Source organism: Dryobates pubescens, chromosome 22, assembly GCF_014839835.1.
Source record: "Dryobates pubescens isolate bDryPub1 chromosome 22, bDryPub1.pri, whole genome shotgun sequence".
Taxonomy (NCBI): Eukaryota; Metazoa; Chordata; class Aves; order Piciformes; family Picidae; genus Dryobates; species Dryobates pubescens.
Window position 1 is genome coordinate 4,088,048 of NC_071633.1, and position 24,212 is coordinate 4,112,259.

General features: G+C 48.7%; 1 protein-coding gene across 2 annotated transcripts in view; it reads right to left on the bottom strand.

The window, feature by feature from the left end:
* Positions 1 to 24,212, bottom strand: part of MOB2 (MOB kinase activator 2) — a 158,436-nt gene that overhangs the window by 69,115 nt on the left and 65,109 nt on the right. The window contains exon 1 of one of the 2 annotated variants that reach the window (XM_054171834.1): positions 10,212 to 10,300. The exons of the other annotated variant lie outside the window; for it this stretch is intronic. Coding sequence (XP_054027809.1) covers positions 10,212 to 10,249 — 38 coding nt within the window. The 5' untranslated portion in view covers positions 10,250 to 10,300. Of the gene's footprint in view, positions 1 to 10,211; positions 10,301 to 24,212 lie in introns of those variants that run through there. 2 annotated transcript variants of the gene reach the window in all.

A 24,212-nucleotide genomic window follows, 5' to 3' on the forward strand; every position in this document is an offset into this window, starting at 1 on the left:
ATACTCCTCGGCACTTTGTCCCAGTCCAACCTGAGTTTGTTTCAAGGCACGGGTTGCTTTTGACTTGGATTATACAGAACCACATTCAGGACACAGTCTCAAACTGCACCAGGGGAAGTTTAGGCTGGAGGTGAGGAGAAAGTTCTTCCCAGAGAGAGTTGGTAGCCACTGGAATGTGCTGCCCAGGGAGGTGGTGGAGTCACCGTCCCTGGAGCTGTTCAAAAAGGGACTGGACGTGGCACTTGAAGCCATGGTTTAGTAGTCATGAGGTGCTGGGTGACAGGTTGGACTTGATCTTTGAGGTCTTTTCCAACCTTACTGATTCTATGGACTCTATGATTCTATGATTCATGTGAACACAGTCCTGAGATGAAAGCAGCACCACACCAAAGCCCATCGCTGTGCAGATTAGAATCACAGAAGCCTAGAACAGTTTGGGTTAGAAGGGACCTCCAAAAGTCATCTAGTCCAACCCCCCTGCAATCAGCAGGGACATCCTCCTCCAGGTCAGGTTGCTCACAGCCTTGTCCAGCCTGAATATCTCCAGGGATGGGGCCTCAACTACCTCCCTGGACAACCTGTTGCAGTGTTCCACCACCCTCATGGCGCAGAACTTGTTCCTAACAGCCAGTCTAAATCTGCTCTTCCCACAGTGCTCTGAAACTCATTGAAGAGTCCAGCTTACTACTACTCAATCCTAAACTATTAAAACAACTCAAAGAGCACTTTCAGATGGGCCCAGGGGAAGGGAGACGCTAAACTGTTTGGAATTGGACATCGCAAGTTAAACACAAACTTCCCGAGGAGGTTAGGCAAGCGCTCCTCAGCAGCACAGGCACTGACTGAAGAGCTGCAAACACTACAGCTTCAAAGCCCTCACCCCTGCCAGATTCCCCAATGCATGAAATGGTCTGAAATTGCACTAAGGGGAGCTTAGGACTGATATTAGGAAAAATGTCTTTGCTGCAAGAGTGGTCAGGGATTGGAACAGGCTGCCCAGAGAGGTGGTGGAGTCACCATTCCTAGAGGTGTTCAAGGAACCTGTGGCCATGGCACTTTGGGACATGGCTGAATGGCCATGGTGGTGTTTGGTTGATGCTTGGACTTCATTATCTTAGAGCTTATGAGGACCGAGCCCAGAGAGTGATGGTGAATGGTGCCACATCCAGCTGGCAGCCAGGCACTACTGGTGTGCCCCAGGGATCAGTGCTGGGCCCCATCCTGTTCAGTATCTTCACTGATGATCTGGATGAGAGGATTGCGTCCATCATCAGTAAATGTGCAGATGACACCAAGCTGGGGTCAGGATTTGATCTGTTAGAGGGTAGGAGAGATCTGCAGAGGGACCTTGACAGGCTGGACAGATGGGCAGAGGCCAAAGGCATAAGACATGGCATGACATCTAAGTGCCAGGTTCTACACATTGGCCACAGCAACCCCAGGCAGTGCTACAGGCTGGGGTCAGAGAGGCTGGAGAGAAGCCAGGCAGAAAGGGACCTGGGGGCACTGGTTGATAGTAGGCTGAACATGAGCCAGCAGTGTGCTCAGGTGGCCAAGAAGGCCAATGGCATCCTGGCCTGGATGAGGAACAGTATGGCCAGCAGGAGCAGGGAGGTCATTCTGCGCTGTACACTGCACTGGTTAGGCCACACCTTGAGTCCTGTGTACAGTTCTGGGCTCCTCAGTTTAGGAAAGATGTTGAGATGCTGGAAGGTGTCCAGAGAAGGGCAACAAGGCAGGGGAGGGGTTTGGAGCACAGCCCTATGAAGAAAGGTTGAGGGAGCTGGGGTTGCTGAGTCTGGAGAAGAGGAGGCTCAGGGGAGACCTTATTGCTATCTACAACTACCTGAAGGGAGGTTGTAGCCAGGAGGGGGTTGGTCTCTTCTCCCAGGCAACCAGCACCAGAACAAGAGGACACAGTCTCAGGCTGTGCCAGGGAAGGTTTAGGCTGGATATTTCTTCACAGAAAGAGAGATTGGCCATTGGAATGTGCTGCCCAGGGAGGTGGTGGAGGCACCATCACTGGAGGTGCTTAGGAAGACTGGATGGGGTGCTTGGTGCCATGGTTTAGTTGATTAGATGGTGTTGGGTGATAGGTTGGACTCGATGATCTCAAAGGTCTTTTCCAACCTGGTTAATTCTATTCTATCCCAACCTTAGTGACTCTCTGCTTTCTATGATTCTGTGCTCCTTTGGCACTTAAAAACACCCCAGGAAGTCACATCCCACAGCAGCTACTCAGCACTGCAGAGTCAGGCACAGTGATGAGGAGAAGATAAAAATTATTTATCTAACATTTAAACATTTTACTTGGTGCTACAGATCTGTTTCAACAAACAGCCTCCTGTACAGGCTGTTCAGTTTCCATTACCACAAGTCTGGAATAGCCACTGTGCAGGAGTGGCAGAGACCACTGCTTAGTTTTAACTGTCATCTTCAGACCTACCAAGTCATGCAATCATGGAATGCTTTAGGTTGGAAGGGACCTTTAAAAGGTCACCTAGTACCAACCCTTCTGGCAGGGAGCAGGGATGTCTGCAACCACAGCACATTGCTCAGAGCCTCAACAGCCCGACCTGGAATGGTTCCCGGGATGGAGCATCTACCACCTCTCTGGGCAACCTGGGCCAGTGTCTCACCACCCTCAGAACAAAATAAATGCCTTCCTTGTATCTAATCTGAATCTCCCTCTTTTAGTTCGAGCCATCACCCCTTGCCTTGTCACAACAGGCCCTGCTTTAAATAGTCCCCAGCTTTCTGATTGGCTCCTTTAAGTCCTGAAAGGCCACCAGAAGGTCTCCCTAGCACCTTCTGCTCTTCAGGCTGAACAGCCCCAGCTCTTTCAGCCTAAGGACCAGTCCTCAGGTCATTTTTTGTGGCCAAGAGAAGTCATAAGGTGTCTAAACTTGGACTAAGGAAAGATTGCAGGCCAAGCGGGCGCTGCATGGCCGTGTTAAAACCACCAGGCTGCGCAGAACAGAGCAACGAGGCAGCCAAGTCAGGTCCAATTTCCCCCAGCAGCCTCTTTGCCAGCATATGATCTGATATTTAAAGCAAGGTCAGCAAGGTGCCAGCTGTCCAAAGCAGCTCTTCACTTCTACAATGGTCTCATTAACACTGCAGCAAAGCTCTTATTGCTTCTCTACAACTATGTGAAGGGAGGATGTAGCCAGGTGGGGGTTGGTCTCTTCTCCCAGGTGGCCAGCACCAGAACAAGAGGACACAGTCTCAAGCTGCACCAGGGGAGGTTTAGGCTGGATGTGAGGAAGAAATTCTTCATAGAAAGAGAGATTGGCCATTGGAATGTGCTGCCCAGGGAGGTGGTGGAGTCACCATCACTGGAAGCATGTAGGAAGAGACTGGATGGGGTGCTTGGAGCCATGGTTTAATTGATTAGATGATGGTGGGTGCTAGGTCGGATTCATGATCTCGAAGGTCTTTTCCAACCTGGTTAATTCTATTCTATCCTATTCTATTCTATCCTATTCTATTCTACTCCATTCTCTCCTGCAGCAGGCATGGTGAAAGTCAAGTGGCACTGGCCCAGCTCTGGCTGCACCACTACACAGCTTCCAGGCACACATAGGCTCACACATCATGGTTCTAAAAGGCAGAGGAAGCTTGGATCACAGCACCAAAGTTCAAGCTGCATATTTGTTCTGGGTGTGCTGAGGTCATATCTTGTGAAATGCATGCTTGGATTTCCACCCATCCTTAAACTTCACACATTTGGGGGGGGTAAAAAGAGTAAAATGGAAGTAGAATAAACAATATTTGTCACTTGACACCTGAGCAGTCTGCAGAGACTTCCCCTATCAGGAATTCCAAGTTCTAAAAGAACAACAACAACAAAAAGACCAAAAAAAATAGCATTTGCAAAGACAAAAAAAACAAATGATGCTGCAATGCTTACAGCAGCTGTGCATTTTTCACTGTCAACAAACACAGCACCAAGCTCACCAAGGGAGAGCTCCCAAGTCAGGATGACCTTCAAAAGAGTCCAGTGATAGTAAGGAACCTTGCAATGCAAAGAAATACAATCAGCACACTGCAGGTTAGCACAGAGCAGCAGAGCTGACTTAACAGTGGCAAGGAAATGCTGGCAAGTAAGGTTTCCACCTCAGTCACAGCAGGATAAGAATCACAGAATATTAGGGGTTGGAAGGACCTGCGGAGATCATGGAGTTCAACTCCCCTGCCAAAGCAGGGTCGCCCAGAGCAGGCTCCGCAGGAGCACATCCAGGCTGGCGTCCAGAGAAGGAGGCTGCACAACCTCTCTGGGCAGCCCTGTCTGGCACTCCAGCCCCCTCAAAGCAAAGAAGTTTCTCCTCAAGTTGAGGTGGAACCTCCTGTGTTCTACCTTATACCTATTGTTCCTTGTCCTACCACCAGGCACCATCAAAAAGAGCCTGGCACCTTCATCTTGACACAAACCCCTCAAAATAGTCACAGACATTGATAAAATGCCCTCTCAGCCTTCTCTTCTCCTGACTAAACAGCCCCAGGTCTCTCAGCCTGTCTTCACAGGAGTGATGTTCAGGTCCCTTCATCATAGAATCATAGAATAGAATCAATAAGGTTGGAAGGATCATAATTAAAGCAAGGTCAGCAAGGTGCCAGCTGTCCAAAGCAACTCTTCACTTCTACAATGGTCTCATTAACACTGCAGCAAAGCTCTTATTGCTCTCTACAACTATGTGAAGGGAGGTTGTAGCCAGGTGGGGGTTGGTCTCTTCTCCTAAGTGGCCAGCACCAGAACAAGAGGGCACAGTCTCAAGCTGTGCCAGGGGAAGTTTAGGCTGGAGGTTAGGAAGAAGTTCTTCACAGAAAGAGATTGTCCACTGGAATGTGCTGCCCAGGGAGGTGGTGGAGTCACCATCCCTGGAGGTGATTAGAGCCTGGATGAGGCACTTGGTGCCATGGTTTAGTTGATTAGATGGTGTTGGATGATAGGTTGGACTTGATGATCTCAAAGGTCTTTTCCAACCTGGTTAATTCTATTCTATTCAAAACCTGCCTGGATGTGTTCCTGTGTGATCTGCTCTAGGTGCTTCTGCTCTGCAGGGTGTTCGACTGGATGATCTTTTGAGGTCTCTTCCAACCCCTAACAATCTGTGATTCAAAATACCAGTATCACCTGACACACAAAGAAGACACCTAGAGCTTGATAAATTCATTTGAGAGCTTACTGAGTGAGGAATGGTTTATTTCTTTTGAAGCCCACCTGGACACAGGGTGCAAGGTGAAGTTGTACTTTCCTCTCAGAAGCGGAGTCTTGCTCTCCCTCACAAAAGCCAAGTTACACCCTCTAATGTGAGCTTCCTGCAGGTTCAATAGCTCCAGCTTACAAAACAAGATTCAGTGCAGCAGGAAGGTGCAAACAAAGCCACCTTTGATGTAAAGAATTCCCACCCACTGCTCTCCATGCACAACCTCCAAGTTGTAACACGGCTACACACTCTGCGTAACTTAACTGGTTCAGGGGATACCCAGCAAGTCCATGGCCATGCCCTGTGCTCACACCTCTGAACACACTGATTATTTGGAGGTGCTCTCTCTTGGCTGTACAAACCACCTGTCTTTCACATAAGAGAAGCTTAGCATTTTCACAGAATCATAGAATTGTCAGGGTTGGAAGGGACCTCAAGGATCAGCCAGTTCCAACCCCCTGCCATGGGCAGGGACACCTCACACTAGAGCAGGTTGCTCACAGCCACATCCAGCCTGGCATTAAAAACCTCCAGGGATGAGGCTTCCACCACCTCCCTGGGCAACCTGTGCCAGTGTCTCACCACCCTCATGGGGAAGAACTTCTTCCTAACATCTAATCTAAATCTCCCCTTCTCTAGCTTGCATCCATCCCCCCTAGTCCTATCACTACCCCACACTCAAAAAAATCCCTCCCCAGCTTTCTTGTAGGCCCCTTCAGATACTGGAAGGCCACAGCAAGGTCTCCTTGGAGCCTTCTCCTCTCCAGACTGAACAGCCCCAACTCCGTCAGCCAGTCCTCATAGGAGAGGAGCTCCAGCCCTCTGCTCATCTTTGTGGCCCTTCTCTGGACATGTTCCAGCACGTCCAGATCTTTCCTGTATTACTGCATATCTTTCATACACTAAAGAGTAATCCTGTGGTAGCTACATCCCCATCCTGTGCAGGTTACAGCAGTGTTTTTGTCAGCCCTACAACATCCCACCCCGGTGAGCTCCCCTCTCCTCAAACCACTGCTCCACCTGAGCAGAGGAACACTCCTGTCCCAACCAAAAAGCCACTACAGAACAGAACACGCCTGTTTTGCTGACATGCCAAATTTTAGGCTAAACAGGAAAACACACTCCAAGCTCTTTTTCCATTACCTTGCATTATTAAACCATCGAGGCAAGAGATAAACATAAAAGGAATTTCTTTTCATTAGGTAACTTCCCTCCTCAGCAGCTGCTGTTTAGCAGAGCAAAGCACACCAGCCTGGTAGAATCAGATAATATTGGAGTCTCCCACAAACTCACAGCTGAAGCTTCCTTCTCAGTTGGCTGCTGCTGGCTTTACTCACTGTAATCCAACACTTCCAGTTAAATGCTTGCCATAAAACACAATGCCAGGTATGCACCGGGCCACAACAAGTGAAATTCCTCCCAATGATTATGCAGAGTGTCTTTGCAAGTCAGAACAAGGCTGAGGAGATGCACAGGGGGAGCTTGCACAACCAACTGCCCTGGAGTTCTGCACCAGGCTTGCATTGTTAATGAAGCTCCAAGCAATTGAAGGTTGTGCTTCCCTAAAAAAATGGAATTCCTGGATCATGAGCAGTATCAGTTACATTTTGCAGCCCAGCACCATGGTCTGATTCTTTAAGGTCATCTCTCAAATGGTCAAAACACCTCTGCCAAAACCCCCTCAGTTAATGGGCTGCTTCAAGAGAAGTGTGGCCAGCAGGGCAAGGGAGGTGATTCTGCCCCTCTGCTCAGCTCTGCGGAGGCCCCACCTGCAGTACTGCATCCAGTTCTGGAGCCCCTATTGCAAGAGGGATCTGGAGGTGCTGGAAGGGGTCCAGAGAAGGGCCACGAGGATGATCAGGGGGCTGGAGCACCTCTCCTGTGAGGACAGACTGAAGGAGTTGGGGCTGTTCAGTCTGGAAAAAAGAAGGCTCTGAGGTGACCTTACTGTGGCCTTCCAGTATCTGCAGGGGGCTACAAGATGGCTGGGGAGGGACTGCTCAGGATATCAGGACTAGGGGGAATGGAAGGAAGCTGGAGGTGAGGAGGAAGTTCTTCCCCATCAGAGTGGTGAAGCCCTGGAATGGGTTGTCCAGGGAGGTGGTTGAGGCCCCATCCCTGGAGGTGTTTAAGCCCAGGCTGGACGAGGCTCTGGCCAGCCGGATCTAGTGTGGGGTGTCCCTGTCCATGGCAGGGGGGTTGGAACTAGATGATCCTTGTGGTCCCTTCCAACCCTGACTGATTCTATGACACTATGAATGCTAATATATTGTTCATTAAGCTGCTTGAGGCTGCTTGTCATAGAAACATCATAGAATCAGCCAGGTTGGAAGAGATCATCAAGTCCAACCTATTACCTAATACCTAACACCTCCTGACAACAAAACCAGGGCTTCAAGTGCCATGTCCAATCCTCTTTTGGAGAAGAGGCCAACACCAGCCTCATTACAACCTCCTCTCAGGTAGATGTAGAGAGATGATTATGGTTGGACTTGATGATCTTAAAGGTCTTTTCCAACCAAAACAATTCTGTGAATGAATGAACCTCTACTACAAGTTCAATCCCACCATGTGACAAACTCACCTCTCTTAAACCCAAGTTCTGTAAGATAGGAACTGCCAATTCCCTTTGATTTTGTATGCAGTCAGATAAGGGAATTTTTATTACAGGGTTAAAAAGCTGTTAAGGATCAGGCAGGAAGATGTTGGCATCCATCAGCTTTGCCATTAAAAACCCTCATCCAGTACAAATTTAAACACCTTGTAGAATCATTAAGGTTGAAAAAGACCTTCAAGATCATCCAGCCCAACCATCAGCCCAGCACTGCCAGGTCACCACCAAACCATGGCACTCAGCACCACATCCATAGGGCTTTTAAATCCCTCCAGGGACAGAGACTCCGCCACCACCCTGGGCAACCTGTTTCAGGCCTTTCAGTAAAGAAATTGTTCCTAATGACCAAGCTAAACCTCTCCTGGCACAACTAGAGACCATTTACTCTTATCCTATCACTTGTTATTTGGGAGACCAATCCCCAACCTCAAGCCAACCTCCTTTCAGGGAGAGCAATGAGGTCTCCTCTCAGCCTCTTTTCTCCAGACTAATCAAGCCCAGTTCCCTCAGCTACTCCTCACCAGACCTGCTCTCCAGACTCCTCGCCAGCTTCATTGCCCTTCTCTGGACATGCTTCAGCAGCACCTCACTGTCTTAAACAGAAGTTAGCAAAGCAGGAGATGCTTCTAAGTGGCACTGCACAAGGCAGGGAGGCTAAAGCAGCACAGAGCAGTGCATTTCCTATTGAATCCACTTGCCTGGCTGTTTGCTCCTCCAGTGGAGAAAAAACTCATGGACCGTGAGTTTAAAGCAGCTAGGTAGTTTAGGGCTGGTCTGCACACTTGCTCTCAGAAATAGATCTTTTTGCTGGGCTTCTTTGGAATGCAGCACGAAGCACTTAACACATCATTTACTCCCTACAGGAGGCTGAAAGCAGCAGCAAAGGAAAACGAACACTCCAAGAGCAACAAATTGCTTCACTTGTCAGGTCACCTGCCAGGGACTAAGAAAGAGTTAACACAACATCATGGAAGTACAAATCCAGCTGAGGTGTGCTGCGCTGAGCAACAAACCCCTTAAGTTGCATGAAGATAAACAAGGATCTGCTGCTTCAGTTGTACAAGAACCTGCTTCAGTTATTCACAGAATCACAGAATGTTAGGGGCTGGAAGGGACCTTGAAAGATCATCCAGACCAACCCCCCTGCCAGAGCAGCATCGGCTACACCAGACCACACAGGAGCGCATCCATCCGGGTTCAAGAATCTGCTTTAGTTAAACCAAAATGCAATTAGAAGAGGGGGGGGAAAAACACCCTTATCTCACCTGAAAATTCTCTGCTTTTGACTATAAGAAAGATCCCTTAAGCAAGGGGGCTACCCAGTTGTCCTCTTGCCAGTAGTGGCTTTGTTACTTAGAGCATTTAACAGCAATGAGAGGGAGAGAAAGAGAAATAACTCAGTATTTGTAAACTCACTGAACTAGTCAAGTAGCTCAGAGCAGTTTAAGGACCTGAAACTAATTTGAAAGCAGTTTTATTAGAAGCTAATTTTATTTAAATTCTTTTTTTTAGACTAAATGTCATCTGCATTCTCTGTCAGGCAGCATCACACCTAATGGGTTTAGCTCTGGTTCCTACCAAAATCACAGAGTGCTTGCTGGCACGAATAGAATAGAATAGAATAGAATAGAATAGAATAGAATAGAATAGAATAGAATAGAATAGAATAGAATAGAATAGAATAGAATAGAATAGACCAGGTTGGAAGAGACCTTTCAGATCATTGAATCCAACCTATCACCCAACACCATCTAATCAACTAAACCATGGCACCAAGTGCCACATCCAGTCCCCTCTTAGACACCTCCAGTGATGGGGACTCCACCACCTCCCTGGGCAGCACATTCCAATAGCCAATCTCTCTTTCTATGAAGAACTTCCTAACATCCAGCCTAAACCTCCCCTGGTGCAGCTTGAGACTGTGTCCTCTTGTTCTGGTGCTGGTTGCCTGGGAGAAGAGACCAACCCCCTCCTGGCTACAACCTCCCTTCAGGTAGTTGTAGAGAGCAAGAAGGTCTCCTCTGAGCCTCCTCTTCTCCAGGCTAAGCAACCCAAGCTCCCTCAGCCTCTCCCCATAGGGCTGCTGACCCCAGGCACCTCTTTGGGACTCACAGCTTTTCAGTCAGGCTTTGGTGGCTTTACTCATGTCACCACACTGACAGCTCTAACCTGTCCCCTCCAACTCTTTCAATGCTTTAAGAGCAAGTGGAGAGCAGTGCAGGAGCCAGGGAAATAAGCCTCGTGCCTGACGTGCTGAGCTCCTCCAGCGCTCCCAAGACAAAGCCTGGCTCGTTATGTCATGCCCCTGGAAAGGAAAATAAAAGGCTTCCTTTTCCAGGTGGACTGAATGATGAAGATGCCACAAGAGGACGCAGGCTCCTTCTTACCCGGTCAGCGTGTAGGAACCATTCCTCTTGAGCCTCATACTCGCAGATAAGAATCTTAGGAAAAAATCCAGACTGAGGTGGTTTGTCCTCTGCCGGAGCAGACTACAGGCACCTGTTTGGTGGTTGGGCTTTTTGTTCAGCAGGGAATCTCTTTCCTGCTTCTCTGAGTCACAATGCGAGGAACAATGTGAAAGCGCCACCAGAGCCACAGAGCAGGAAGCTCAGAGGAAACTGCCTGCAGCCAAACAAGAGTCCGGAGGCGTAAAAATCACCCCAGCCTACCTCTGCCAGAGCCCTGCAGCCCTCCGAGGAGCAGCGGCAAAAAAATTCCCGGAGAATGGGCTTTGTTAAGTGCATATAAAACACCCTCCCTGCATGTGACAGCAGAAACCTTGCAGAGAGCTGTGTTTTATGGGCGAGCTGCTGATTAGTCTGAAAGCAGCTTCAGATCTATTCCTTCCTTCTCCGCAGCCCTGCTATCACTCAAGTATTCAGCACTCCCCAGCAGCTCAAGGCAACTACACAAGCCGTAAATAACAAACACGCCGGCTCTTCTCTGGTTTTCTCTCCCCCTAATACCAAGTCGAGTGGAAAGTGGCACACAATTAGTGGCTAAAAGGTTCATTTTTCCTTGGAGAAAGTTTAAAGCAGGCAGATCTGAAGCCACGCTCCAATGCTGCAGAAAAAACATGCTCTAGCAGGGAGCGCAGTCCTGGGCTGGCTGCCCTGCACAAATCACACCACTGCACTGTCCCCAGCCAGGCTGCTCCCTTCCCTCTCTGTTGACTCCATCAGTCCCACAGAGCTGAGAACTGAACAGCTCATAGCTCAACATCTGGACCCAAAGGGTGAGAAAGCAAAACATTATTCCAGATTATTGTTCATGGAATCTTAGAAAGGTTTGGGTTGGAAGGGGCCTTAAAGATCATCCAATTCCACCCCTCTACCATGGGCAGGGACACCTTCTACTAGCCCAGGTTGCTCAAGGCCCCATCCAACCTGGCCATGAACACTTCCAGGGAGGGGGCATCCACAGCCTCCCTGGGCAACCTGTTCCAGTGTCTCACCACACTGTCAAGAATTTCTTCCTAATCTCCAGTCCAAATCTGCTATCTTCCAGCTCAAAGCCATTGTCCTACCACTACAAGCCATTATAGAAAGTACCTCCACAGCTCTCCTCTTCAGGTACTGTAAGACTGCTCTTAAGTCTCCCTGGAGCCTTCTCTTTTCCAGGCTGAACAGCCCCAACTCACTCAGCCTGTCCCCACAGGGAGGTTCTCCTCAGCCCTCTGATCATCTTCGTGGCCTCCTCTGGACCTGCTCCAGCAGTTCCACATCCTCCTTGTGCTGGGGGCCCCAGAACTGGAGGCAGTGCTGCAGGTGGGGTCTGAGCAGAGCAGAGGGGCAGAATCCCCTCCCTGTGCTGCTGCTCTCCCTGCTCTGGCTGCAGCTCAGCACACAGCTGGCTCTGGGCTGCCAGGGACCATTGCTGACTCCTGGGGAGTTTGTCACCAACTGACACCCCCAAGTCCTTCTCCTCCAGATCAAATGTTGACCACTTACTGTGTGTGAGCAAATCAAGGCTGACTCAAGTAATAAATCCCATTTTTCACAACATGCTGAAATGACTGCCACTTGTGGAACCACTGAAGGATAAGGGGGAAACTGCACTCTGGCCAAACAGAAGGATTAAATATTCACTACCTCAAAGAGGGAAGCAATGAGCAGGGTCCTACAGAACTGTGGCCTAAGTACAACATTATTCTGTATTTTAGTGACCCAAATGTCTAAAGACAAGCTGAATTTTCCTCTTGATCCCATCTTTGCACTGGTCTTTCAGATGTGTCATCTGAAAATGGAACAGTGGTAGAAAAGCAGCCTAAGAGAACTGCTTCATTTCTTCCTGATCTTCTAGTTGGATGTAACCAAGTAAATCCACATAGGTACTGATTAGATCATGGATGGTGAGAGCAAAAAGGGTTAAAATCTTCTGGGCTCAGCAAGAGCTAAAGGGCTGGGGACAAAAGGCTGGGGCCAGACTCTTGTCAGTGGTGCCCAGTGACAGGACAAGGGCAACAGGCACAAACTGGAAGCTAGGATGTTCCACCTGAACAGGAGGAAAAACTTTGCTGTGAGGGTGCCCAGAGAGGTTGTGGAGTCCCCTTCTCTGGAGAGATTCTGAACCTCCTGGCCATTGTGATCCTGTGCAAGGTGCTGTGGGTGACCCTGCTTTAGCAGAGAGGAGGGGTTGGACTGAATGATCTCCAGAGGTCCCTTCCAATCCCTACCATGCTGGGGTTGTGTGTGATGCTGTAAATTGGAGGCCAAACAACCCAGAAGTGTCATACTGTTGGTAAAAGGCACTGAGACTGGACTGTACAGATCTGCTGCATCCAGAAGACAGAAAGCAACCCTCTGAAGCTCCTTATCTGAAACACAGTGCCCAACCCTTGGCATCCCAGCTGAAGGCAGATGTAGAATAAGCCCAGAGAGTACCAGGAACAACATTATCTGTCTCACAGATAAGAAAACTAAGGGAGGAAAACAAGATAGCACCTTCCAAGAATGTACAACACTGCTGGATGGAGAAAGGAAACCAAATGTTCCTTCTGCTCCATTCATCACAAAGGAACTTCAACAAAGCAAGAAACAAGCCAGGGCAGTGTTAGGTTTATTTGTTGTTTGAGGAGGGTTGGGATTTTTTTGTCTGCTTATTGGCTTTGTTTTGGTTTGGTTTTTTGTGGTTTGTTTTGTTTTGGTTGGTTGGTTTTCTGTTCTGGTTGGTTGTTTTAAGACCATGAACAGATTACAGAGCCTTGATTATTGCAGGTCTTGGAGATGATCTCAGCCCCAGAGCTGGGGACTGACTGGGTGACCTCCATGAGTCTCTCATCCCCAGCTTTTGATGATTTGCTCCTGATACAAGCTGGTAGAGAGACTGAAAATGGTGCTGTGCAACCACAGGAGGCAAACTAGACTATCTCAAACCAGACTACAGCAAAGATCCTACCTAGATGCTGGCTGGCACCACAGCCTGATTCTTTCAACTGCTATGGTCAGGCCCATCAGGAGTGACTGAAGATTCAGCGTGGCCACAGAAGAGCTGGAATTTAGGTCCCTGCAGGCAGCTGCTTACCAACACTGGAGAAAGCAGAGACACATTCCTGGAAGCTTCTCAAAGAAAACTAGGATGATTTATTTGGTTAATAATTTAGAGAAGAGGGGAGGGGAAAAAAATCATTAAAGCTAATAAATAAAACCAATTTATCTAAAAGTCATCCAAGTGCTTGGCAAACTTGGGAGTCAAAAGAAAACTTGAACTTGGAAGGCAAGAATGCTGGAGAGGTGGTCCTGAATCCAGCCTCAGAGAAAAGCTGATATTGCTTCAGGCCAGTCACCAGTGGTGTCCCCCAGGGATCAGTGCTGGGCCCCATCCTCTTTAACATCTTCATTGATGATCTGGATGAGGGCATTGAGTCAGTCATCAGCAAATTTGCAGATGACACCAAGTTAGGAGCAGATGTTGATCTGTTAGAGGGCAGAAGGGCTCTGCAGAGGGACCTCAACTGACTGGACAGATGGGCAGAGTCCAATGGGATGGTATTCAACAAATCCAAGTGCCAGGGGCTGCAATTTGGCCACAACAACCCCATGAAGTGCTACAGGCTGGGGTCAGAGTGGCTGGAGAGCTGCCAAACAGAGAGGGACCTGGGGGTGCTGATTGACAGACACCTAAACATGAGCCAGCAGTGTGCCCAGGTGGCCAAAGTCAATGGCATCCTTGCCTGCATTAGGAATAGGGTGGCCAGCAGGAGCAGGGAAGTCATTGTGCCCCTGTACTCTGCATTGGTTAGGCCACACCTTGAGTCCTGTGTCCAGTTCTGGGCCCCTCAGTTTAAGAAGTACATTGAGAGACTTGAAAGTGTCCAGAGAAGGACAACAAGGCTGGGGAGAGGCCTTGAGCACAGCCCTGTGAGGAGAGACTGAGGGAGCTGGGATTGTTTAGCCTGGAGAAGAGGAGGCTCAGGGGAGACCTCATTACTCTCTACAACTACCTTAAGGGTGGTTGTAGTCAGGAGGGTGTTGGTCTCTTCTCCCAGGCAACCAGCACCAGAACAAGAGGACACAGTCTCAAGCTGCAGCAGGGGAAGTTTAGGCTCGAGGTGAGGAGAGAGTTCTTCCCAGAGAGAGTTGTTAGCCATTGGAATGTGCTGCCCAGGGTGGTGGTGGAGTCCCCATCCCTGGAGGTGTTCAAGAGGGGATTGGATGTGGCACTTGGTGCCATGGTTTAGTCGTGAGGTCTGCATTGACAGGTTGGACTGGATGATCTTTGAGGTCTCTTCCACCCTTAGTGATACTGTGAGACTGTAAAAGATACCTCTGCCAAGATAATTAAAGCCTAGGTGACACTGGGGTTTGTGGGGGCATCTCCTGATTTGCAGTGGCAGTGCACCAGCAGTGTGGGACACAGGAGCTATCCTGAGGTGGTGTTTGGTGACAATTGCTTCATGGTGATTGACTGCTCCTGTACACCCGGGGGGAAAAACCCACCAGTTGTTGTAGTTTTTGTTAAAACAAAAGGCTCCTCTCTGGATGCAGAATGTAAGCCACACACCCCTGGATTTTCTGGGTATGTTCTTTTCACTGGCTACCTAATTTCTTCAAAGTAAATCCCACCACTCTGCTGCTGCAAGCAGCTGCTGCTTTTTCCAAGCTCTATTTCTGCCCAAAGGCATCAATGCTTTCCCCTTTTTCACCTCCCTTCCCCCCCCACCCTCAGCTCCTTCAGGGATTACAGCAGCACAAGGGTATGTGTTCTTCAACATCTCCATCTGAAAACTATTATAGGAAACCAGCAACTAAATATAAAGTGGCCAATGGGAGCTGGAGCCAGCCACATGGATGCTGGGATCCCAAAATGCTATCATGGACAAAAGAACTCACCACAGGAACACAGCTAAAGCCTACTTGCCAACGCCACCACTCCACAAACAATGGGCTCTTGCTTCAGAGAGGTCTCCTGCAGAAAGGCATTTGGTTTCCAAAGGTTGTGGAGCCTCCTTCAGTGAAGGCTTCCTAAACCCACCTGGATGTGTTCCTGTGAGACCTGCCTTAGGTGATCCTGCTCTGGCAGGGGGATTGGACTCAATGATCTTTTGAGGTGCCTTCCCACCCCTCCCATTCTGTGATTTGAAGCCTCCTGTTTTCAGTCAGCAAGAAAGGAAAGGTGATAAAGTTGCTGAAGCAGGTGACTCTCTGGTGAGGCAATGTGCTGTACCCAGGATCTCCTACAGCATTCCCAATGAGCTGCACCTAGAGATCCTTTTCTCCCCTCTCTCCTACACATCCACATTCCAGAGAGCACACACAAGCTGAATCATCACTGCTGTGGTGAAAACTCATGGGAGGAGGGAGAACATCTTTATGTCTCCTTCAGATCCCTCCTGACAAATAAAGCAGCTTTACAGCCTGCTTCTCTTTTATTCCACTTCCCAAGCAGAATCCATGACTTATAGCATGGATAATTCCTTTCCAGGCTGAAAATTTGTCCAGCTACTGCTCTGCTTCTGTGGGGAGTTTCAACAGGACCGTTTGGGCCAGTTCTTTTGGGGGGTGTTTTCCTCAAATTCTCCTTATTTTGTTGATTCCTTCTCTGCCCTGCCCTAGTGAGGCCACACCTGCAGTACTGCATCCAGTTCTGGGCTCCCCAGTTCAAGAGTGACAGGAAAATACTGAAGAGAGTTCAGTGGAGGCTATAGAGATGCTGAGGAGCCTCAAGCAGCTCTGTGAGGAGGAAGGGCTGAGAGCCCTGGGGCTGTTGAGCCTGGAGGAGAGCAGCCCCAGAGGGGATCTGAGCAATGCTCAGCAAGAGCTAAATGACCTGTGGGGGCCAAGATGCTGGGGCCAGACTCTTTTCAGTGGTGCCCAGCCACTGGACAAGAGGCAATGGGCACAAACTGGAACTGAGAAGGTGCCATCTGAACAGGAGGAAAAACTTCTTTGGTGTGAGGATGCTGGAGGCTTGGAGCAGGGTGCCCAGAGAGGTTGTGGAGTCTCCTTCTCTGGAGAGACTCCAAATCCAGCTGGACATTGTAATCCCAGGCAAGCTGCTGTGGGTGCTCTGCTTTAGCAGGGGGGTGGACTGGATGATCTCCAGAGGCCCCTTCCAACCACCACCATGCTGGGATTCTGTGACAGTGCTGCTTCAGCACCAGCTCTGAGTGGATTTCTTTGCCAAAGCTGTAAAGAAAATTCACATCAGCAGGGGTTCTGACTTCACTTAGTATTTTAAAGAATAAAAAAGCCCTGTGTGGGTGTCATGGGTTGAACTGAATGTGAGGATGGTTGATGAGCCAAATCGAGGGAGGTTCTCCTCTCCCTCTACTCTGCCCTGGTGATACTTGATCTTGAGTATTGCGTTCAGTTTTGGGCTTCCCAGTTCAAGAAGGACAGAGATCTGCTGGAGAGGGTCCAGCAGAGGGCTGCAAGGATGATTAGGGGACTGGAGCACTGCCTGGTGAGGAGAGACTGAGGGACCTGGGGCTGTTTAGTCTGAAGAAGACTTTGAGGGGATTTAATAAATGTTTATAAATATCTGAGGGCTGGGGGTCAGGAGAGACAGAACAGGCTCTGCTCACTTGTTACAGGACAAGAAGCAATGGATTTAAGCTGCAGCACAGGAGCTTCCACCTCATCACAAGGGAGAACTTCTTTACTATGAGGGTCACAGAGCACTGGAATAGGCTCCCCAGAGAGGTTGTAGAGTCTCCTTCTCTGGAGACTTTCACGGCCTGTCTGGATGTGTTCCTGGGTGACCTGAGATAGATTGTATGGTCCTGCTCTGGCAAGGGGGTTGGACTTGATCTCTTTGGGTCCATTCCAATCCCTGACACCCTGTGATGATATTCAGCCTGTGACAGTGGGGACACCTCAATGGCCAACATAGAGGTGAAAGCCAGATCCCATGCCCTGCGTACGTACAGAGAGCTGAAACACAGGAGAAGTCCTTAATCTACTTCTGAAGGCGATTTTTCTTACATGATGACAACAGCTAGTCCTGACTTAAAGCACAGATGCCAGCAGTACTGAAAGGGTTATTGCAGGCCTTTCACAAGAGGCAAAACAGGAGAGTGGTGGAGAAAGCTGGAGAGCTGAACTAACAGCAAAGCAATCCGCCTGGAAACGGAAAAGGGTGGGTGAGCAGGCTCTGCCCCAGCAGGGCAAAAGCCAGGGCTGATAAATATAGCAAAAAATACACACCCACACAAAGCTTCAAGTAAGAGGATAGGGCAAGGGGAGGGGAAAAAATAAAAAAAAAAAAGGAAGAAAAAAAAAACCCCAAACCCACAAGATTTTATAAGGCCTTTATATGAATTTTGCCTAATCATTCCTAATGGACATCTGCCCACGGCTCAGTACAGGAAAGCCCAAGCTTTCAGCCTGTGCCAAGCTGTCTGAAACACAAACCTCTGGCACCCTGCCTGCTTTGATCCCCCCAACTTTGGGCAGCTTCCTGGAGGTTGGTTTGGAGCAAATGCACAGGGCCAAGTGGCTCTTTGGAAGGGTTGTCCAAAGGAGTTAGTGTCATGCCCGGGCTGGCGTCAGGCTTCACAGCGCTCCCCCCCAGTACTTGTAACTTATCTGCAACGATTCCTGGGCTTTAAAACCAGGAGCAGCAAGACAGAATTTAATCATTTCAGTGTTGAAGGGAGGTCCTTACAGAGGGTTAACAAATGCTGTGGCCAAGCAAATTCTTCAGTGAGAGGTGAGAGCTGCCCTGCTTCACCCAGATGGGCACTAAGTCCAGCCACGTGGACAAGAGCTATTTATGTAACTGTGGCACAGGGCTGCAGAGCATGAAGACCCCCATTCAGATCAGTCCCCAAAACCTTGCCCATCTGAAAGGGAGGTTCATAAAGTAACAGAATAAGTAATAGAGGACTGATGTTCTTGGCATGAGAGCAAGCAGGTAATTTAGAGCAGGCACTGCCCTGTCAGCCCAAGAACAGGAAACAACTGTATGACTTACCAAAATGCCCCACCCAAGGAGGCTCAGCTGGTATAAAAGTCCCTGCTGCAAAATTTAGCCAGTGATACAATCCAGGAGAAAGCCTGGAAGTGCCAGAGAGGGAGATCAGGAGAGGAACGTCTGAGAAAGAGACATTAGCTAAAATTAACCACACACCATCAGGCACCTACCAATCCCTGAAGCCTACAAAGCAAGCAGAAAGGCAAAGCAGTTAAGTTTGCTGCGGCAGAACTTGCTGCTTTCCTTTTTCCCTTCTTTTCACATTGAGCTAAGTGGTCTCACACCAAGGTGCTAAAAGCTGCAAGGCATTTTTTTCTGCTACAAAGAACCAAACCAAAAGCAGATTGGTTTTGTTCAGAATGAAGCAGTAGCCAGATTCCAACCCGGAAAGCTGGCATTCCGCAGGTGAAACTTTCTGTTGAACTGAACCTCGAACAAAGGGGAGGAAGGGAAATGCTTTAAATCGCCATCCCTGGGGGTGTTTATTCACCTGATGGTCAAATCCCCATCCCTGGGGGTGTTGAAAAGAGGCAGAGAGGTGGTGCTGAGGGACTCCACCAGACTTGGTGGAGTTAGATAATGTTTGGACTTGATCTTAGAAGCCTTTTCCAACCAAAACGATTCTATGATTCTAAATATTTTTTTAAAGGGCTGCAATTTTGGTCAAACACAGAACAAATCAATAAAAAACCAGAGCTACCAGGAACACAAGGATCTAAATATTCTAAGACAGACTGCATGCAGCATATAGGTTAGTGACAACAGGGAGTAAGATACACAGCTATGGGCTCCGTCCTTATAATCATTTTCCTTTGAAACAAAAGGGTCAGGCCCTCACTTTCTCAATCTCCTGTTCAAGCTTGCACTCGCACATCCTCCCCAAGCTCACCACAGATTCATTCACAGAATTGTTTTAGTTGGAAAAGTCCTTTTAGATCATCAAGTCCAACCATAATCACCTCTCTACAGCTACTCAGAAGGAGGTTGTAGTGAGGCTGGCGCTGGCCTCTTCTCCCCAAGTAACTAACAACAGGACAAGAGGTAGTGGCCTCAAGCTGCACCAGGGGAGTTAGGTGGGACATGAGGAACAATTTCTTTCCTGCAAGTGTGGTCAGGCATTGCAACAGGCTGCCCAGGGAGGTGGTGGAGTCCCCATCCCTGGAGGTGTGGCCGTGGCACTTTGGGACATGGCTTAATGGCCACGGTGGTGTTAGGCTGATGCTTGGACTCAATCTTAGAGGGCTTTTCCAACCAAGCAATTCTATGATTTGCCCACATAATTCCACTACAGCACAGCTTTTTTTTTTAGGCTGGATGTTAGGAAGAAGTTCTATACAGAGAGAGTGATTGCCCATTGGAATGGGCTGCCCAAGGAGGTGGTGGAGTCATCATCATTGGAGGTGTTCAGGAGGAGACTTGATGGGGTGCTTGGTGCCATGGGTTAGTTGTTTAGGTGGGTTGGATTGGTTGATAGGTTGGATGTGATGATCTTGAAGGTCTCTTCCCACCTGGTCTATTCTGTTCCATTCTATTCATTATCTGCAGTGGGTGAAATCCAGGCATGACAGTCACAGAGGTTGGGAACTCATTTTCAAGGGAACCTGTTTAAGCTGCTGCTTCCAGACACGTGCCCTTTCAGAGAGTTTCAACTGCCACACTTGGGGATTCCACCCCAATCCTGGATGTATGAAGCATGCTGTCCAGGGTCACAGCCACAGAGTTGTCAGTTTGCATTCAGGATTCAGAAGAATTGATTCAAAAGCCAAAGCACACAACCCACTCTACAGATAATTTTAGCTTCCCAGCAGATGGGCAAGAGGAAGCCCACGCAGCACACTGAGAAGGGGGATTTTCCTTACATGCTATTCTGGAGCAGCTACTATTTTGCTGAGGTTTTATTGATGGTATTGTTGTCATAGCCTTTCAAAACCTAAAAGGCCTACAAGAAAGATCACAGAACGGTTTGGGTTGGAAAGGACCATTAAGATCACCCAGTACCAACCCCCCTGCCATGGGCAGGGGCACCTCCCACCAGCACAGGTTGCTCAAAGCCTCATCCAAGCTGGCCTTGAACACCTCCAGAGAGGGGACATCCACAGCCTCCCTAGGCAACCTGTTCCAGTGTCTCCCCACCCTCACTGTAAAGAATTTCCTCTGGTATCCAGTCTAAATCTGCCCTCTTCCAGATGGGGAAGAGAATTGTTAGCAAGAAGATGTGGAGAGACTTTTTATCAGGGCCTCCCGTGACAGGACAAGGGGTGATGGTTTGAACTAAACATGGAGGTTCAGACTAGAGAGAAGTGGAAATGGACTCGATTGCCTTTAAAGGAATTTTGGATCCACGTTCATGTAATTTTGCTTGAAATTACCAAGCCACAGTCCTGAAAGCAGTCTTGTCTGCGTGCAGGGAACACACCACCAGCAAAAGCCACACTAATTAGCATAGTTTCCACAGGACAGTTATCACATCCTTAATCAAGGCCTTTACACCTCTGCAATGTGGAGCCCTCTCCACTTTTAGACAGAGAAATGGCACAAAAATGGATTCATTTGCTTAAGGTTACATAGTAGGGTCTGATGCTAAGAGTCCAAACTCCAGGAGCTTGAGTAGCTCATAATGGGCCATTTGCAGACCGTGCCCTTGTCCAGCCGACACCATCTTCTGTCAGATGTTTAAAGAGATGGGGCAAGCTTAGCATTCACTTGTAATGGGAGTAAAACTCACTTCTTTACCTTAAAAATAAAGGCAAATTAACAGCAATCGTCTGGCTGTATCTTTGCAGTCGTGGAATGTTGCCAGAGGCAAGGGTCCGTTCCCAAAGAATCCTGCAGACCCCAGCTTGGGATCTGGAGCACCAGGAGCATGTTGGGACAGTTCAAACCCAAGTGTGCCAGAACTGAGCCATTGAAAGGGGACTGCAAGTCACTGGCTGCCCTGAGTGGGTCCCAAAACAGTTTTGGGAGATGTCCTATCCCTGGAACCGTTCCCCCAGCTCATTGGCTTTACTACGAGAAAAATCATTCAGGGCAGCACAGTCCACATCATCTGAGCCGACAGCCACAGCCCCCACCAAACACCACGCTGAAGTAACACACGGCTTTGTGACAACTCCAGCGCAGCAGCAGCACACTCCACTTCCAAGGCCAGCAGTAAGAAGTGTACCAACACAGTCACAAGGGCTACACAGGTGAAAATCCTCTCGTTTTTCACTTTTCAGAAGCACCAAGTGCAGGCAAATAACTCAGTTATGCACAAAGTCTAACTTACTATCAGTGATTCGGCCTTCTGAGAGCATTCTTTAGATGATAATGACCTTGAAATCTTGTGGAGAGTTGTTTCTTCATCTTGTTTCTTTCTTGTCCTTTCACTGATAAAGAGCTGCTTCATGGCCACATGCTCTAAAATATCTTGAGAAATGAAAACCTACCTTGTTTCAGCAGAATACCCACAGGCCAGCACACAAAGCAAAACCCTTCACCATTATCTGCCTGGTTATCCTCCCTACCCCACAACAGGTGATGCAAACAATTCTCGCTGTAAGGTTTCTCTGGAGGTGGAAGAGGCTCTTACAGGAAGAAAAGACGGGTGGTGTGATGAGCTGACATTTCCATTCTGGGAAGGGTACAAAGACCATGCCACCCTCATGACCCAGAAAGGAAGGATATTGTTCTCCAGCACTGTAACACTTTAATAAGTGTTCTAAAGGAATAAAATTCCCCAGCTCCTTGGCTTTACTATGTGAGAAAAATCGTTCAGGGCAGCACAGTCCACTCGTAACATCATCTGAGCCGACTGCCACAGCCCCCACCAAACACCATGCTGAAGTAACACACAGCTTTGTGACAACTCCAGCACAGCAGCAGCAAGATAGCATGTAAGACCAGCTGGCACCATTCTGTCTTTCCATAAACCTTCTCTATCACCAGTCCCTAGCATGCCAAGTGCTACAAATTTCAGCACCCTTTCCTGCAAGGGAAAAAAGATCCAAATCATTCAGATGAAGCCATGGAACAAACAAGCAAATTACCTTCACATCTATAAAGCAGTGAAGGGAGGGAGGCTTGAAGGAAAGGCTGAGCACCTCAAAGGGCAGTAGAGAGACTCTCCTTATCTGTCTCACCCTCACCAGCACTGTGACCTACCCAGCAGTGACGCTAAGCAGCTCCCCTCCTCCAACCCTCCTGCGTCTCAGACGCTTCCTGTCTCCGCTGGCATTTATTTTGAGCCCTCAAGATTCCTTTCTATATGTTCCAGGAACCCTCTAGCCATCCTCTGTCCAGATGGCAGGCTTGAGATGAAGGGAACAGGGTCTTGGAGAGTCTTTTCTTGGCCTGTCTCTCAGCAGCCTGCTGGAACTGAGAGGCAGGCCGAGTCCTGCACAGACAAGGCTCTGTTGCACTGCAAAAGCCCTTCAATCCCTCTCCACAGCTCTCCTCAATGCCCTCTTTGTCCTCAAACAAATTTGTCTTAAACCTTTTAACGGCCTCTGCTTTCCAGGGCCATGCTTTGTACAATCTACTCCCTACAAAGCTGCAGAAAGCCAATGAAAGGGCAAAGGAAAGGAGGCTTAAGCAATACTACAAGGGACAGCCAGAGCCTCAGTTTTGCCTCCCTGCAAAGCAGATGCCCTAAGAGCAAAGGTAGGTGATAGGTTTGGGTCTTGCTGAGCTCTGTCACCTGCAAGAGGTTTTCTGACACAAACACAGTAGTTCATATACTCAAGTTCAGTAAGGGCCATAGAATTAGACTATCAGAACCATTTCAGCTGCAAAAAGCCTTTAAGATCAAGTCCAGCCATTAACCCAACACTAAACCATGTCCCTCAGCCCCACATCTACATGACTTTTAGATCCCTCCAGAGATGGAGGCCTGACCACTGTCCTGGGCAGCCTGTTTCAGGGCTTGACAACCCTTTTGGGGAAGAAATTGTTCCTCATGTCCAACCCAAATCTCCCCTGGCACAACTTGAGGATGTTTCTTCTTGTCCTGTTGATTGTTACTAGGGATAAGAGACCAACCCCACCTGGATCCAACCTCTTTTAAGGGAGTTGAAGAGTGAGAAGGTCTCCCCCTCAGCCACCTTTTCTCCAGGCTAAACAACCCCAGGTCCTTCAGCTGCCCCTCACCAACCCTGTTCTCCAGACCCTTCATCACCCCTTCTCTGGACCTGCTCCAGCACCTCAATGTTCCTCTTGCCCAAAACTGAACCTGGTACTCAAGGTGCAGCCTCACCAGTGCCAAGCACAGGGGGACAATCCCTGCCCTGGTCCTGCTGGCCACACTATTCCTGATCCAAGCCGGGATGCTGGTAGCCTTCTTGGCCACCTGGGCACACACTGGCTCATCTTCAGCTGGTTGTCTACCAACATCCCCAGGTCCACCATCACCTTTCAGACTGGACCTCTCTGGAATACCCAGTCCTTGTCTGCACTGGGCCAACAGAAGCAGACTGCTGTGTATTCACAAAGGCCAACCCAGCATTCTCACCAACACCATACACTCACATACAAGCTTCAGAGCATGACTGAAGTCTCTTGTTTGAGAAACTCAAAGTTTTGCCAAAGTCAGTAGAAAAATGCAATTAAAAACCAGTGCTTGCTTCCAACTGAAGCTTCACTCAACAGCAGTTTTGTGAGATGAAGTAAGGTCTCTTCAGCATTCCTCTAACTCTGTTCATACCAATGGCTATGACATGACTGGATTGATTTTGTACAGAAATGAAACAACACTTGCAAGACCCAAGAGGATTTAAATCTGAAATAAATCTGGAAGCTTCAGAATATATTTAGGCATCAGCTATTCTAAAAGCAAATGCAGTCAGCAAAGCCAGGACCCCACTTAAAGACCAGAGCTATCAGGGAGACTAATGTAGCTCTTGGCTAGACAGATTCATTTAGGAAATGAACTGCAAGAGAAAGAACAAAAACTGGAGATCACAGGATCGCCAAGGTTGGAAGAGACCTCAAAGATC